The sequence below is a fragment of the Bombus vosnesenskii genome, unplaced genomic scaffold (genome assembly GCF_011952255.1).
Source record: "Bombus vosnesenskii isolate JDL3184/JDL3185 unplaced genomic scaffold, Bvos_JDL3184-5_v1.1 scf7180000013271, whole genome shotgun sequence".
NCBI lineage: Eukaryota > Metazoa > Arthropoda > Insecta > Hymenoptera > Apidae > Bombus > Bombus vosnesenskii.
Window position 1 is genome coordinate 269,435 of NW_022882929.1, and position 14,196 is coordinate 283,630.

At 34.6% G+C, this 14,196-nt stretch overlaps 1 protein-coding gene across 1 annotated transcript in view; it reads left to right on the forward strand.

The window, feature by feature from the left end:
- The first annotated feature begins 1,055 nt into the window (after nt 1–1,055).
- Nucleotides 1,056–14,196, forward strand: part of LOC117231138 (E3 ubiquitin-protein ligase MIB1) — a 93,027-nt gene continuing 79,886 nt past the window's right edge. The window contains exons 1-8 of the mRNA XM_033489253.1: nt 1,056–1,271; nt 1,772–2,119; nt 2,205–2,405; nt 2,527–2,646; nt 2,731–3,060; nt 3,148–3,295; nt 3,376–3,617; nt 3,753–3,950. Coding sequence (XP_033345144.1) covers nt 1,170–1,271; nt 1,772–2,119; nt 2,205–2,405; nt 2,527–2,646; nt 2,731–3,060; nt 3,148–3,295; nt 3,376–3,617; nt 3,753–3,950 — 1,689 coding nt within the window. The 5' untranslated portion in view covers nt 1,056–1,169. The remainder of the gene's footprint in view (nt 1,272–1,771; nt 2,120–2,204; nt 2,406–2,526; nt 2,647–2,730; nt 3,061–3,147; nt 3,296–3,375; nt 3,618–3,752; nt 3,951–14,196) is intronic.

The window sequence follows — 14,196 nt, forward strand, 5'->3', positions numbered from 1 at the left end:
TCTTAGCCTTTAGACAGATTTAAACCGCGAGGAATAGAAATATTGTGTATCAATAATATGAATATTGAACTTCTTGCTTTAAGTACTTTTTCTTTAAATGTAAATTTTTGAACTGTTACTTTTTTTTTATTGCTATTTTTGAAAACGAATTTTCATGTTCTGTTGTAATAACATTTACTGTGCCAAAAAAAGATTAATCAATGACAACTTCGTCCTTCGAACATATAATAGTGTGAAAATATATTTAAGCCAAATAACTTTTTGTTTCCTTTTTGCATTTATATATAATACTAAATATACTATTAGTTTATGAAGATTATTGACATCATGTTTTACATCGATTGTAGTTTATGTATACTGATGTTTATAAAAAAAATATTCGTTTTTACGAATAATAACGATCTGTTAAATTTATTCATAAAAATTGTCTTACTCTTTGTACTTGATATATATAAAAATATAGATTTTATCTTTGAAAATATGTTTTATGTAGAAAATTTTTTCTTATTAAAAGAGGTATAAAAATCATACTTTTTATATGAATTATATTTACTTATAATTCAATTTTTCGTGGGGGATAAATGTTCAAATTTATAAGTGAGCATTAATTTTGTTTTAAATATTACAATGTATCTTTTTTGTTGATAAATATATAGAAAATATAATATAAATTTTTAAACAATCAAAATAAAGCTCAGAAATTGTAAACATTAACATTGTTCGGTTTTTTTTACTGAAATTGGATTTAATGATATATTTTTCTTTTTTTCTTTATTTACTTATAATTCTCAATGAGAATCAATTGTAAAATTCATCCAAATAAAAAATGATATCTTTCGTGATACATGTAGTATCATAAAATTCCCTAGATTTGCAATTTTGTTGCATGAAATATATTCAGCTGATGAAATGTATTCAGTATGATATACTACGATATATTTAGTTGATTCAACTTATATAGCAACAAAAGTTTAGATTATTATGTAATAATATTATAAAATAAATATTTTTAAGATCCGATGGATGAGTTGCATTCACATAAAAGGTTGGTATAACATGTTTTGACATTAGTTTAATATGGCGGTATTTTTTAGTGTTAGTGCATGGTAACAGTATCGTGTTCTTTAATATTTTTGTGTGATTAATTGAAATTTTGTTGCCAATGAATTATGGAGGCTGGTGCGAGTACCGGTACTCGTACAACGCGATTTATGATGGAGGGTGTCGGAGCCCGAGTCATCCGTGGACCCGAATGGAAGTGGGGTAAACAGGTTAGTAAAGAGGTTAACTGGTTTTAATATAATTTTTATATTTTCACATAACATACGATATATATTTCATTTTTTTATAATATTGCATGTCCGTTAAGGTTATTGCATCATACTTAATATTCGTTTAATTTATTGTTGGAAAGTTTTTATGTATATTTATTATGTTCTATGTATAGTTTATTAATATAGTTTTAGTAATTTATTTTATTAAAACATTTTGTATAATTATGTTATATATGTATATAAGATCGCAAATTTAATTCTTATGTTTTGATTTACTTTGTTTTGTATGCATTAGTTTCTTTTGTTGTAATTAATTTTCAAGCACTTTAAACGATAAGAACTATTTTTAATTTGTCTTGTTTTTGTTTTAATAATCTTGAAAATTTTTTATTTTATTCTTTTTTGAGATATAAATAGACTATTACCATTGAGTTTCTTCTATGTTAATGTATTTATGGTCATAAATATGTTTTAAGTATAATTTTTCAATATGACAGGATGGAGGAGAAGGTCATGTAGGAACTGTTAGAAATTTTGAATCTCCAGAAGAAGTAGTTGTCGTTTGGGATAATGGTACAGCAGCTAATTATCGTTGTTCTGGTGCATTTGATCTTCGAATTTTGGATTCAGCTCCGACTGGCGTGAAACATGATGGAACAATGTGTGATACGTGCAGACAACAACCAATTTTTGGAATTCGTTGGAAATGTGCAGAATGTGGGAATTATGACCTTTGTTCTATTTGTTATCATGGAGACAAGCATCATTTAAGACATAGATTTTATCGTATAGCAACACCTGGAAGTGAAAGAGTATTATTGGAGCCACGACGTAAAAGCAAAAAGGTATTAATTCACTTCTTTAAATGTTATATTAGTATCATCATCATTATAATAGTAATATAACTTATCTTTTTATATATGATGTTAGATTGCAATTCGTGGTATATTTCCTGGTGCCAGAGTTGTAAGAGGTGTTGATTGGCAGTGGGAAGATCAAGATGGTGGAAATGGTCGAAGAGGTAAAGTTAATGAAATTCAAGATTGGTCTGCAGCTAGTCCACGTTCAGCAGCCTATGTTATATGGGATAATGGTGCCAAAAATTTGTATCGTGTTGGTTTTGAAGGAATGGTTAGTTTAAAAGATAAATTATTAAGTACTGTCATAAATCAGATATAGCTATGTGAATTACGGGAGTAAGTATGTATATTTAAAGAATAATATGGACAATTAGTGATTGTTAATGTTTCAGGCGGATTTAAAAGTTGTTAATGATGCTAAAGGCCAAACAGTTTACAGATATCATTTACCACTATTAGGTGAACAGGGTCCAGGTCGCACTGGCGCCCATGGATTACAAATTGGAGATCAGGTTATTGAACATCATGATTATTATAAAACAATATAATAAAATTTCTAAAAACAAAAGTAATAAATAAAGCTGTTTGTTTTGTAGGTCAATGTTGATTTAGAATTAGAAATCGTACAATCGTTACAACACGGGCATGGTGGTTGGACGGATGGTATGTTTGAGTGTCTTGGTACTACAGGGACTGTTGTTGGTATCGATGAAGATCACGATATTGTTGTGTCCTACCCAAGTGGAAATCGATGGACCTTCAACCCTGCTGTATTGACAAAAGTACAAATACCAGTCCCCGTTACTAGTTCAAGTTCTGACAACCAAACATTTGCGGTCGGTGATTTGGTACAAATATGTAACGATATAGAAAAAATACAACGACTTCAACGAGGTCATGGTGAATGGGCCGAAGCAATGGCACCGGTATATTATATAAAATTCTCTAGAATATAGATTTTACAAAAATACAAATTAATTTTAAATACATGTATAATATTTATGTTTTTATAGACTATGGGAAAGATTGGTAGAGTTTTGCAAATTTATCACGATGGGGATTTAAAAGTAGAAGTTTGTAGTACATCTTGGACATATAATCCTCAAGCAGTTACCAAAGTTGCAAGTAGCGATGGTAGTGTACCAGGAAATAGCAGTGGGGGTATGTTTAAAATGTGTTTAATTTATTTGCATCATTTCCTAAAATTTGGAAGAGAAATTAATATTTTTTAACTTTTTCAGAACGTCTATCAGCGTTGCTAAAAAAATTGTTTGAAACGCATGTTTCGAGCGATGTTAATGAAGAGTTAGTAAAAACCGCTGCGAATGGTGATGCAGTTAAATGCGAAGAATGTTTAAAGAGACCTGAAGCTGATGTGAATGGTGTATTTTCGGGTCATACTGCTTTACAAGCAGCAAGTCAAAATGGTCATCTAGAAGTTATTAAAATTCTCCTCCGTTATAAAGCAGATGTTGAAATTGAGGTAAGAAGAGAACTAAGTTTTTTTAATTTATTATTATTTTAAAAATAATCTATGCAATAGGAATTGGAAGGTTATGTATTTAAGAATACTTAATTATTAGGTATATTGAAAGTAAACAATTTATGATACATTTAGGATAAAGATGGAGATAGAGCTGTACATCATGCAGCATTCGGAGATGAACCGGGCGTAATGGCATTATTGGCTGGTGCTGGAGCTGATTTGAATGCTAGAAATAAAAGACGCCAAACTGCCCTCCACATCGCGGTTAATAAAGGACATGCCGGTGTAGTGCGCACGTTATTGGAGTTGGGATGCCACCCAAGTTTACAGGTAAGTAATAATATGTATTTTTACATGTATATCCTTTCCAATATGTATATTTTTACACACATTTTCTTTTCGATATATTTGTTCCTATATACATTTTCTTATGTATATAAGTTTAGTATAGGACTTTTAAATTTCTTTACGAAACTTTAATTGATTTAAAAGTAAAAATATTATTGAGCACCGAATTTAATAGATTTAATATTATAATTGGAGAGATTAATATTAAATATTGTTAATACTTTTAATTAAATTTATATATTATAGTAGTGACTTATCGATTAATGTAAGTCTCCTTTAGCTTTTGGAAATTACATTACTTGCACTATAATATATTAGTAAATCTATTGTTTCTTGTGTAATAATTTCGGTAAAATAAAGAAAATTAAAAATACAATATATTGATATTTTAATTCAATATATACACTTTTCTTATTAATATATATAGAGTGATTATTGGAGATACGTTGTATTTTTAGAATAGGATATACATAACATAGATATTGGACAGTCATTCTTAATAATCACTCTTTATGATAGATTTACACAGTATTTTTATTTCGATGCTATTACATTTGAATAAATTGCAATCTTAAAAGTTTACTTATTATTTGATTTCTAATTTTTTTTATTAAATTTCATTACAATATGGTATATACATTATATCTATAAAATTCTAAAAAAAAAAAGAGAGAATTGTAATTTTAGAAATATTTTAAGATGAATTATTTACGATTACGTTACTTCTCAGTGATTTATGAAAATATGGATTCACTTTTCTTTCCTTATATTCAGCTTCTTATATACTTAAATTTTCATTCGATTGCTTATCTATTAGTTTAAGCATTTCGAAAAGTTTTGATTCGTAGCTAGCTTTTTTGAATTTCAATCATAGTATAATTTTAATATTAAATATTTCAGATTTTATTACATTGTTTCTTTTTCATTCATTATTTTTAATTACACAAATAGAACGTATTTCCACAATGTTTTCTTTAACATTAACGAATTTTCAATTTTATTATCATTATACATCAGAAGTTATCTATAAGTTCATTGTATTTTCTAGAATTTAGTATACGGACCTTGTGACTTGGTTTTTGATTACCTGTTCTTATTTTTGTTATGGTTTATTTGAATTTTAGGGAGTTGATATTATTGTTATCATATTATCTCATTCTTCTATATGTTTTCGGTACTGTTACTAAGTAATGGCGAAATTTATCGCGTTACACTTATTTGTTTAAAATAGTGCAATTATTTTAAATCTAATTACGATAGGGCTTATAGCATTATTATTATTATAATTTTATTTGCATTCGAACAATAGAAACATTTCGCAAACTATTAACTAATTATTATTTAAAGTAAGTAAAAGTAACATCAATTTTTGTTAACAACTTCTGAAGCATAAAACGTTAACTTTTACGTTTATCTCACGATTAATTAAGAAAATATAATTCCTGTTTATTTTATATGAGTAGTAATATATTGAATATCATGTAGATTACCTATGATTTATATAATTTACGGAAAAATGAATTTATACTTTTAGACATGAACGATCGTTATTTAAAATTTCAATAATATATACTTCTCATATCGTTGAACCTATAAAAACATACATATACATATGTACGTGTCGTACGTATTTCGTCATTGTTAATTCAAAAAATCTCTTACATATGGAACATTCAGTATGGTTATTTAATTTTTTATTCCGCTAGTGGGCAATTTCGCGTGTCTACTGCGAATTTTTCTACCTCAGCTTAATTACTCAGTCTCCGGAACCATAAGGTCGTCGTCATCACCGTCGTCGTCGTCGTCATCGTCGTGCACGGACAGAGTTCCACGTACGAATGTGAATTAGTGTTAATTCACCTTTGTTACATGGGTATCTCCTCATTTGCAGGAGACTTAATTAATTCAGTTATCTGCCTGGAGGAAGCCTCGAATTCCACCTGCGTTACGAGTGTCGCAGGATTGTGTTTGAGAATACGTGTTGCGCATAATCAAGCCCCGCTCTCTGTACATTCGGTGTCCGGGCAATGGGGTATAACACAGAGAATTTCTATTTTCCTTCGAAACAATTCAAACCTGAAGACAACTGGGAGCGTTTTCTGCGATAAACAACACTTACGTGCTTGGAATACGTTCTCGAGGATCGACTTCCCTTTTTGTTTCTCGCATTTTTCCCCTCCCAGATAATACTGTCCTTCCTGTCTATCTCCAGCCACTATCATAACACGAAACGTTTTAAGAACTCGAACACGCTCGGTTCCAGATGAAATTTTGAATAGAAGACGATTTTCGGACACGAAGTTACGCGGCTTTATACTTAAGAAGCTTGTACACTCTACCGCTTAAGAGTTTTCGGACGCTCGGTTATTTTCTTCGCGTCATATCTATTTTTGCGCTCACTAGGATTTATTAACGTCTCGTTTTAAGTCTACCGCAATTCTCTTCAGATTTATAAAGGCTCTCGGTTTTAATCTTACCCTAGATCTTGTCCTGAATCTAATGTTGAAGCACGAGCCTTGCCGGGATTCAACGAGGTCTTGCTTAGAACTAATCTCGAACTCGCTTAGAACTTTAACTTATTTTCGTGTATCTGCGAGCTGAATGTACATTCCTGGATTCCATCTTAGCTTCTTGCACGGATCCACTTACATACAAGTACAAACTTGCTTCTTTAAGTGAATGATCAATGTAAGCTTGTATAAACTGCTTGATAATTTCAAAGGAATATTTACGTGGTTTTCATATCTCAAAGAGTATTTTCTATCGTATTGATCAAGTATCTGCGATAAAATGTAGCGGTATGTTCACTTAATACGTTATAATTTTAATCAGTTAGCAACTTTAACTATCGTTACAAAATTTTTCTTGAAAATGAATTCCAATATAGAGGAATGACATTACGAGAAGTTATAGCTTGCGAGTACTGCGCAGAAATAATTATTTTTCAGACTCTTTAATCATTCAAGAGTTTCCTTCGTGTTCGTATTCTTCTAAATTTTTAGAATCTTGGAAGTTAAGTCGTTGAGGCTCGAACCTCTTCGAGAGGATTCATTAAACGGGCATATTAGAGATTCTTTGAAACGCCAGCACACTAGCAATTACAATAAATTATTGCAAAACCTTGTGTTCGTATAACGCTCTTTTCACAGGTAAGGAAAGTAATTAAGAAAGTTAGGTAATGCGTCCTCTCATTTTCATAATCACCGCGCGAAATGGTATAAATTAACAGTAAACGTAAATCAAGGACGTTTTTAAGGGCTGCGGGTTGATCAGTTAGCTGTGCACCGCTGCAATATACCAAGTTTATATAAGGCGTACGATTGTTTTAAGAATTTGTTTACATCTCTTTGAAACAAGAACATTTTAAAGATCTTCCACTCGAAGCATCGTTATTTCGCAAATTTTCCACCAGATCAGCCGAATTTTTACTCTCGAAGCTACGGACGATCTAAATTATACAGTAAAAATATACGGAATTGTTATTGTCATATGGGATCGAATGATTCCAACTAGTCGTCGAAGATAGAAAAGTGAAAAAATCCCAAGAAATGCGAGAAATTATTTGGAAGAAAATTGTCTAGCAAACATATAATGCTGGCAAAAAATAATGCTTATTTTTGTAATTTTCTGCTCTTACCACTTGAAATCCTCTTTTCACGAATCTCACGTTCTTCTAACACGGGACTGAATTATTTTGAGTTGTGACGCTCTTGAAATACGCGTGCGAATTGCCAATGAAGTAAAATTAAATAGTTTCAAGTTATATGTGCACTGTACGCTTGTCTGACGTATAATACGTTTATATGAGATTTCTGCAAGCGTTCAAATACTTTGTACGGATGCGAATAGATCGATATCTTTATTCACCGACGAATGTTGTCGGATGATCGAATCGTTGCTTGGTTAATCGAAAAGTAGACGATCGTGGTGCTAAAGGGAGTCATTATAATTTACGTGGAAGCGTGTAAATTCGAACTAATGACGACTAATCGTTTCCTAGAAATCATATTTTCCCATGGCGTTGTCGACTCGATCTCTTGGACAGCGTGTTTCAACCATTTTATTTCACGAACACGATCATCATTATTGCGTGCACTATAATTGAAGTCGATCGTGTCCGCTACGTTGATCGATACAGTTAAATAAATCTGGCGAATAAACCGTGGTAATCGGTATCGCCGCGTAATCGTACACGAGCGAAACCGCATAGCTGATGGTTATGACGATTATTTTTTAACGATTTAATCTGGGCAATTAATAACGATCGTCTCATAAATTTGGAAATTTCACGAATGAAAGAGTAACCTCTACTGTATCTAGATCGTTCATTATCGTTAAATTGCAAATATTCATGCGGAAGTTTTACCAACGCTACCAAACAAATAGAATCTAAGCAGAGATTTCTTTCGCTCGCTAAATATTATAACCAGTGGCATACTTTGGGTATTTTATACAGAGTGGTTGGTAACTGGTGGTACAAGCGGAAAGGGGGTGATTCTACGCGAAAAAAGAAGTCGAAAATATAGAATAAACATTTTTCGTTCGAGGCTTTGTTTTCGAGAAAATCGACTTTGAATTTTCGCTCGGTACGCGTGCACTTTATCGCGTCTCGTTATAACGGATCTCACTATAGATCGTTATCTCGATGGAAAAATTAAAAAAAAAAAAATTTTATTCTATATTTTCGACTTCTTTTTTCGCGTAGAATCACTCCCTTTCCGCTTGTACCACCAGTTACCAACCACCCTGCGTATCTTCATATTATATACATTCAATACGCTTGTTTGCAGTTTTAAATTTCCCACGAACGTGAAAAAATCCGCCGTCTAATTATTCAGAAACGTTGGCGAATGACGCGAATTTGTCAATGCATTACTATTGAAAATACGACCAATCCGAGTATAAAACGCGAACAGGTTCTGAGAGTATCGTCTTTGTATTCGGTCAACCGCGTGATCCGAAGGGGTTCGTAGGGGATGAAGTAAGAACGAGACACCCGGTAGCCCTTTGCTCCGTCGTGCGAATAATGCATTCAGTCGAGCTAGGAGACTTTGCGCCGCTGCGACGTCTTCTATCCGAGAAAATGGTTCGCAATTTCGACATGGGGCGAGGTAAGGGTTGGAAGAGTGGTGTGCCTATAGCCCGTATGGCCCCTATTACAAATCCAATACCCACCTAGCAGAATGGTATACGGCGCCTTTTTTCTCTTTCTTCCTTCGTCTTCTCTCTTCCTCTTCTTTTTCGTCTCTTTTCTCTGCTCGCTCGATCTATCTCACGACCGGCGTACCTGCTAGGCTAGAGCCGCATCCTGGTGCGATGCCGCTATAAAACATATTCGCTGACAGCGACAATATTCCCCTTGGTGCAGAGTCGACAGAAGTAACGCTCTTGGCTCATGGCGCGGCCTGAAAGAAAATGTCCGCTTCGTGCGGCCGATCGCGCTCGAGGAATATCGCTTGTGATCGGTCGAAAAGGGCTATGCCAAAGATAGATAATTCAACTGGCTGGAGGATTCGAGTCACGAGTGAAGCGTTACGCCCTTCTGCAGCGGCGATCGCCTCGTAAATCTTTAGATTATTGACACTTTTGCTGATGAGTGATTTAGCGCACGCTACGAGAAACGTAACGTTGCCTGTTGTTTGCGGATTTCGGGCGAATCTTTCGTTCCGGTTTATGGCTGATTTTCTGCGTCAGTCTTAGAACGCTTTAGCAGAAATTTGATAAATTCGTTACTGTCCTGTACGCTTTGCGTAAGGAACAGTGAAATTTCTGTACAAGGACGCGCAAAAATACTAGCGTAGATCAGATCTCTCGCTCGATCCATTCTCCAAATGTAACTTCCGATGGCTATCTTTGCGAGGCTTACGTCCTTGAGCCGAAACTCGTTCCAAACCCTTTCCAACTACGTTACGTTAAAGCATTTTCTTTTATTCGCCGAGTGGCATAGAAATTAGAAGATCGATGAAAACGTGTCTCGATTATATGAATTTTTATTTCAATTCTCGTTAAAATACTTGTTTTCATCTGCCAAAACGTATGCTATATTTTTCCGTGTAATCTTCGTATTGTAACCACTGCGAGTTGATACCACTAAACACGATCCTCATAAGAGAACAAACATGTTCGTCGAGAGGAATACAGGAATTGCTAATTCGCTCTATCTGATTACGAATTTTACTTGCAACTATACGATCTAGTTACGGTGCAGTAATGGTGGGTGCAAGCGACGTCGTACCATGTTAGACAGGGATGGTAGAGGTTGTTGTGGCCGATTGCACGAAAGCTGGCTCGTTGATTAGGAGACAACAATGCTTCAAAAGCGTATCGTCACTGACGGTGACGATATTGTCCTTGGAAAAGACTTAAGAATGGGACCATTTGTGGGTAAACGCGGGAAAAATATCGGTCCTTGAATGGCTGCGTAAAATGTTGTCTCTTAAAGCTCGTCTTACGACAATGCCAAGATAAATAAAGCGCCGCGATAGCTGCGATTTAGTTTAAATACAAGTCAGCATCTATCTTCGCGTTGATAAACTGCTTGATAATTTCATGGAGAAGCAGGAAAACGATGACACAGAAAATATGGCCATTCTATATGTGTGTATTTTATATCGTTTTTTTGTTGCGTTGTCATAAAATTTCATTAAACTGCTAGACTCGAGTCAGAAATTATTTATTATATATAAGACGAGACAGTAAACTCATCGTGTGAAGTGGATCGCGACATTTCCAGGATTACCGTGTTATTTGTTCAACTAATTCCAAGAAAATCCTAAAAGCCAGTTTACAGAGGCGCGAGATACGTTATCCTGTAAAATACAAGAGTAAACAGGTATTTGGGAGATTGGTATTTTTCGGTATGAAAGGAACGCGAGAGCTAAGAAATTGCAGCGATGCGTGTATTGTCGCGGCTTGTTTTAAATTTCACGCGACCGCCCCTCTCAGAAATATGTTTACTCGCGAAACGCGTTCCTTAAGTTAACACGTACCATGCATACGAAATATCTCGGTCCGCTTCCTGCAATCTTTATTCTGGCGCTATTAAGTGTAATGTTCATCCAGAAAAGCGCTGCTCAGATTCAGGATTGCCAGACATTCCTTTTGGTGTTACGGGGATATGTATGGGAACGAAGCGTAGCCACTCGCTGTGCACCAAATCTCTCATCGTGCATTGCCCGCTCATCTTCTTTCGGAATAGAAAATAGGTTCGGCGTTAGATAAAAAGACGCGACTCTGTTTGCCGGTCAATCCCTCGTGGACTTGGACAGAACGTTTTATATAAATACTTGAATAGATTCCTGACATAAACGGATTTAACACTTTGCTTTTGCAGAGAGATCCGCATCACACCCCAAAGGCGTATTCTTTTTCATTCTTTATGTAGTTTCGCAGAGGGCTTTCGCAGAATCTCGAGCCGTCCTCCCTGTAACCGTCAGATTCTTTGTAAAGTACTCTTTCTCAAAGGTTAGCATCAAACAAGCAAGACGTTTGAATAGCGCAACCAGGCGACGCGACGTTGCGTTGCGTTTCGTGTTTTATTAAGTTAACCCGAGGACAGAGAAGTTTTATGAAAGAAACAAGAAAATAAATAAGACGAGAGAATGACTTCTCTTATTTTTTTCTTTTTTTACGTTTCGAGTTAACTACTTAGTTTATTCCGAGATGGCTCAAAGTGAAAAGGACCTGTTACGTCTAAAGACGCGCGGTTGACGAATTTTCGCGGAAGCCGACATACGATACTTTTAATATCCTCGATATCTGAATATTACGAGTAATATCTTTAAAAATACGAAGGGAGAAAGAGAGAGAGGAGAGTTGTGATAACACGAGAGTTATGAAAACGTATTGAATTTATTTCGCTGCCCTTCTGTGAAGAAGCGAAAAATGTGTCTTGCCGTGTTCCTTCTCTTCGTACATATGCAAGCAACGAAATGATATAAATAAAGATTCAAAGTTCGAAGCTTTTCCTATCGGTAATTCAGCTTGAAATTCCTTCATCGTTTTTAAATCATTCTTTCCAGCGAGTTTTAAGTTTTCTTGTTTTCGTAAACTCGAAGGGAATTTCCCTCTGTAGAGCTTGAAAAATGCACGTGTCGAACGAATCGACGAATATATCTATAAAATGTTCGTCGGTAACGGAGTTAGCGAAACAGCGCGGCGCATTTCCATTTCAAACATCGAAATTTCCCGCATGTAGAAGGAAAACGAAATTCCTCGTATTGCTTCCGGTTATCCCGCGAAATTGATGGCGAGAATGAATTTATTTGTAATTTTTGGTGCGCGATACGTCTAAGGGGAAGAGCACTGTAAAACAAAATTCAAGCGGCGCGCGTATAATCTTGTTATCGGGGAGAATTTAAAATTGGCTCCAGGCTGCAAACCTTTATTCCGCGCAAACGACTTTAATACACGTAGACACACACAGGATGCTAGTTATTCTATGTTGGTTACAATTTTTGTTAGTCCGGAATTTAAGTCGTGGTTGTGTGTAGAAGTTGGTCGATATAAAGGACCACGACTGGAGGTTGCACATGTTTTGTACATGTATGTATATGTGTGGATCCAGTGTACGTTGTCGGGCTTGAAATGTCGGCAAAAGAGGATCGTAAAACGGCCAGGGTATTACGCTGTTAGTAGCGAAGTAGACGAGCTACACGTTGATTATTTTTACAGTTACGGTCTGTGCTCCATGGTCTAGACCAGTGGTTAGTGTGCCAGTCATCTTTTGTACCATGCTCCGAGAACACTTGAAAGCGTTTCCCGAGTGTTCGCCATTTGAATATGATAGAATAGAAACATCGCTGCCAGCTTCATTTCGTTAAAGGAAGAATTAATGACGTTATCCTGGACAGTCGCGTAAGCTCTTGTCTCGTTGTGTTTTTTTTATTTTATTCCCTGAAGGATATTTTGACATATGTATATCGGAAGATATTTCGCTTGTTTAAATGCGTAGCATGGAAACATATAAAGACAGAGGCGGCGGTAAAAGATAGAACGAGAACGTTACCTCTTTTCTTCGCCTTTGTATGAAATTGCTTGGAAAATCGTGTCTTCCGAAGGAAGAGAGATTCGCGTTCGAGGAGACTTTTCGAAGCTATAAATTTGAATTTGAAATTCGAAGCTATAATTTTCTACTAAAAATATAACTTACGTTAAAATTTAAGGCTCTACGTGGCAGAGTATAAGTGAAAAGATAGGTTTTACGTGGAATTCGTTGACAATATGTTGGATTTTAGAATTGCTCTTTTATAAAAGACACGAAATCTGATTTATCATGTGTACGCATAGAACGTGGAAAAGAATTTTTGTTTAAACTAGAGAGCTGTAATATTAATCGTATGAGTTATGCCAGCGGAACATACCACGAGTCAAAGCTAATTCTAAAACTCTTAAAAGTGAAATTTCATTACGTTTATTTCAATGAGTCGGGTGAAAAATGAAACGATAAAATTTATTTCGTTCTTGTTCCTGTAATTCGGTAATTTGCGTGGACTGTATCTCTGTAAAGATTATCATTTTTTTTTTAATTGATAGGTATTTGATATTAGAAGGGAGAAAGTATGAATTATCGAGGCATATCTGAAATTTGTAAGATGCTAGTACCACCTTTTAAAGGCTAATGCGTTGCATTAGTACTTCTGCAGAGTTTAGCTTTCGCAAGGATAGTATTACATTCCTGAAATCAGGAGTAACCAGAGCGCAACGTTCAAATTAACTTTCTAGTTTAACCATCTTGCCTTAAGTAAAGTTAGATGTAGCCATGTACATGCCAGTAAAGTACTTTTCTGAGACTGTTTTTCCTCGTGTATCGCAATCTTTTTAGACGATGAAAGCTTTCACGATCTAAACTGTAATATTTTAAACGTTTACTGGCAAATAAATTTCAAATAGCTAATCATATTCAAATAGCTAAATTCTCGTTTAGCTATGTCCCATCCTCATAAGGAAGTTATCTTTTAGGATGAATTCTTTTGGCAATGATACTTAAAATTCGTTGAATTCTGTTCAAAATCGTGTCGTAATCTGAAACAATAAGACTGCACAAACACTTTGGTGAGATACACGATTTATTTTCTTTTTAAATACATCCGTACTGTGATATATTTTGTTATAAAATAATCATTATCATCCTGTATATTAATAAGCAAATATATTACATGATGGTTTGGAAAAAATGATTCTTTTTTTATGTTATATAAAGACTTTCGTAGATGATTATACTTTGGCG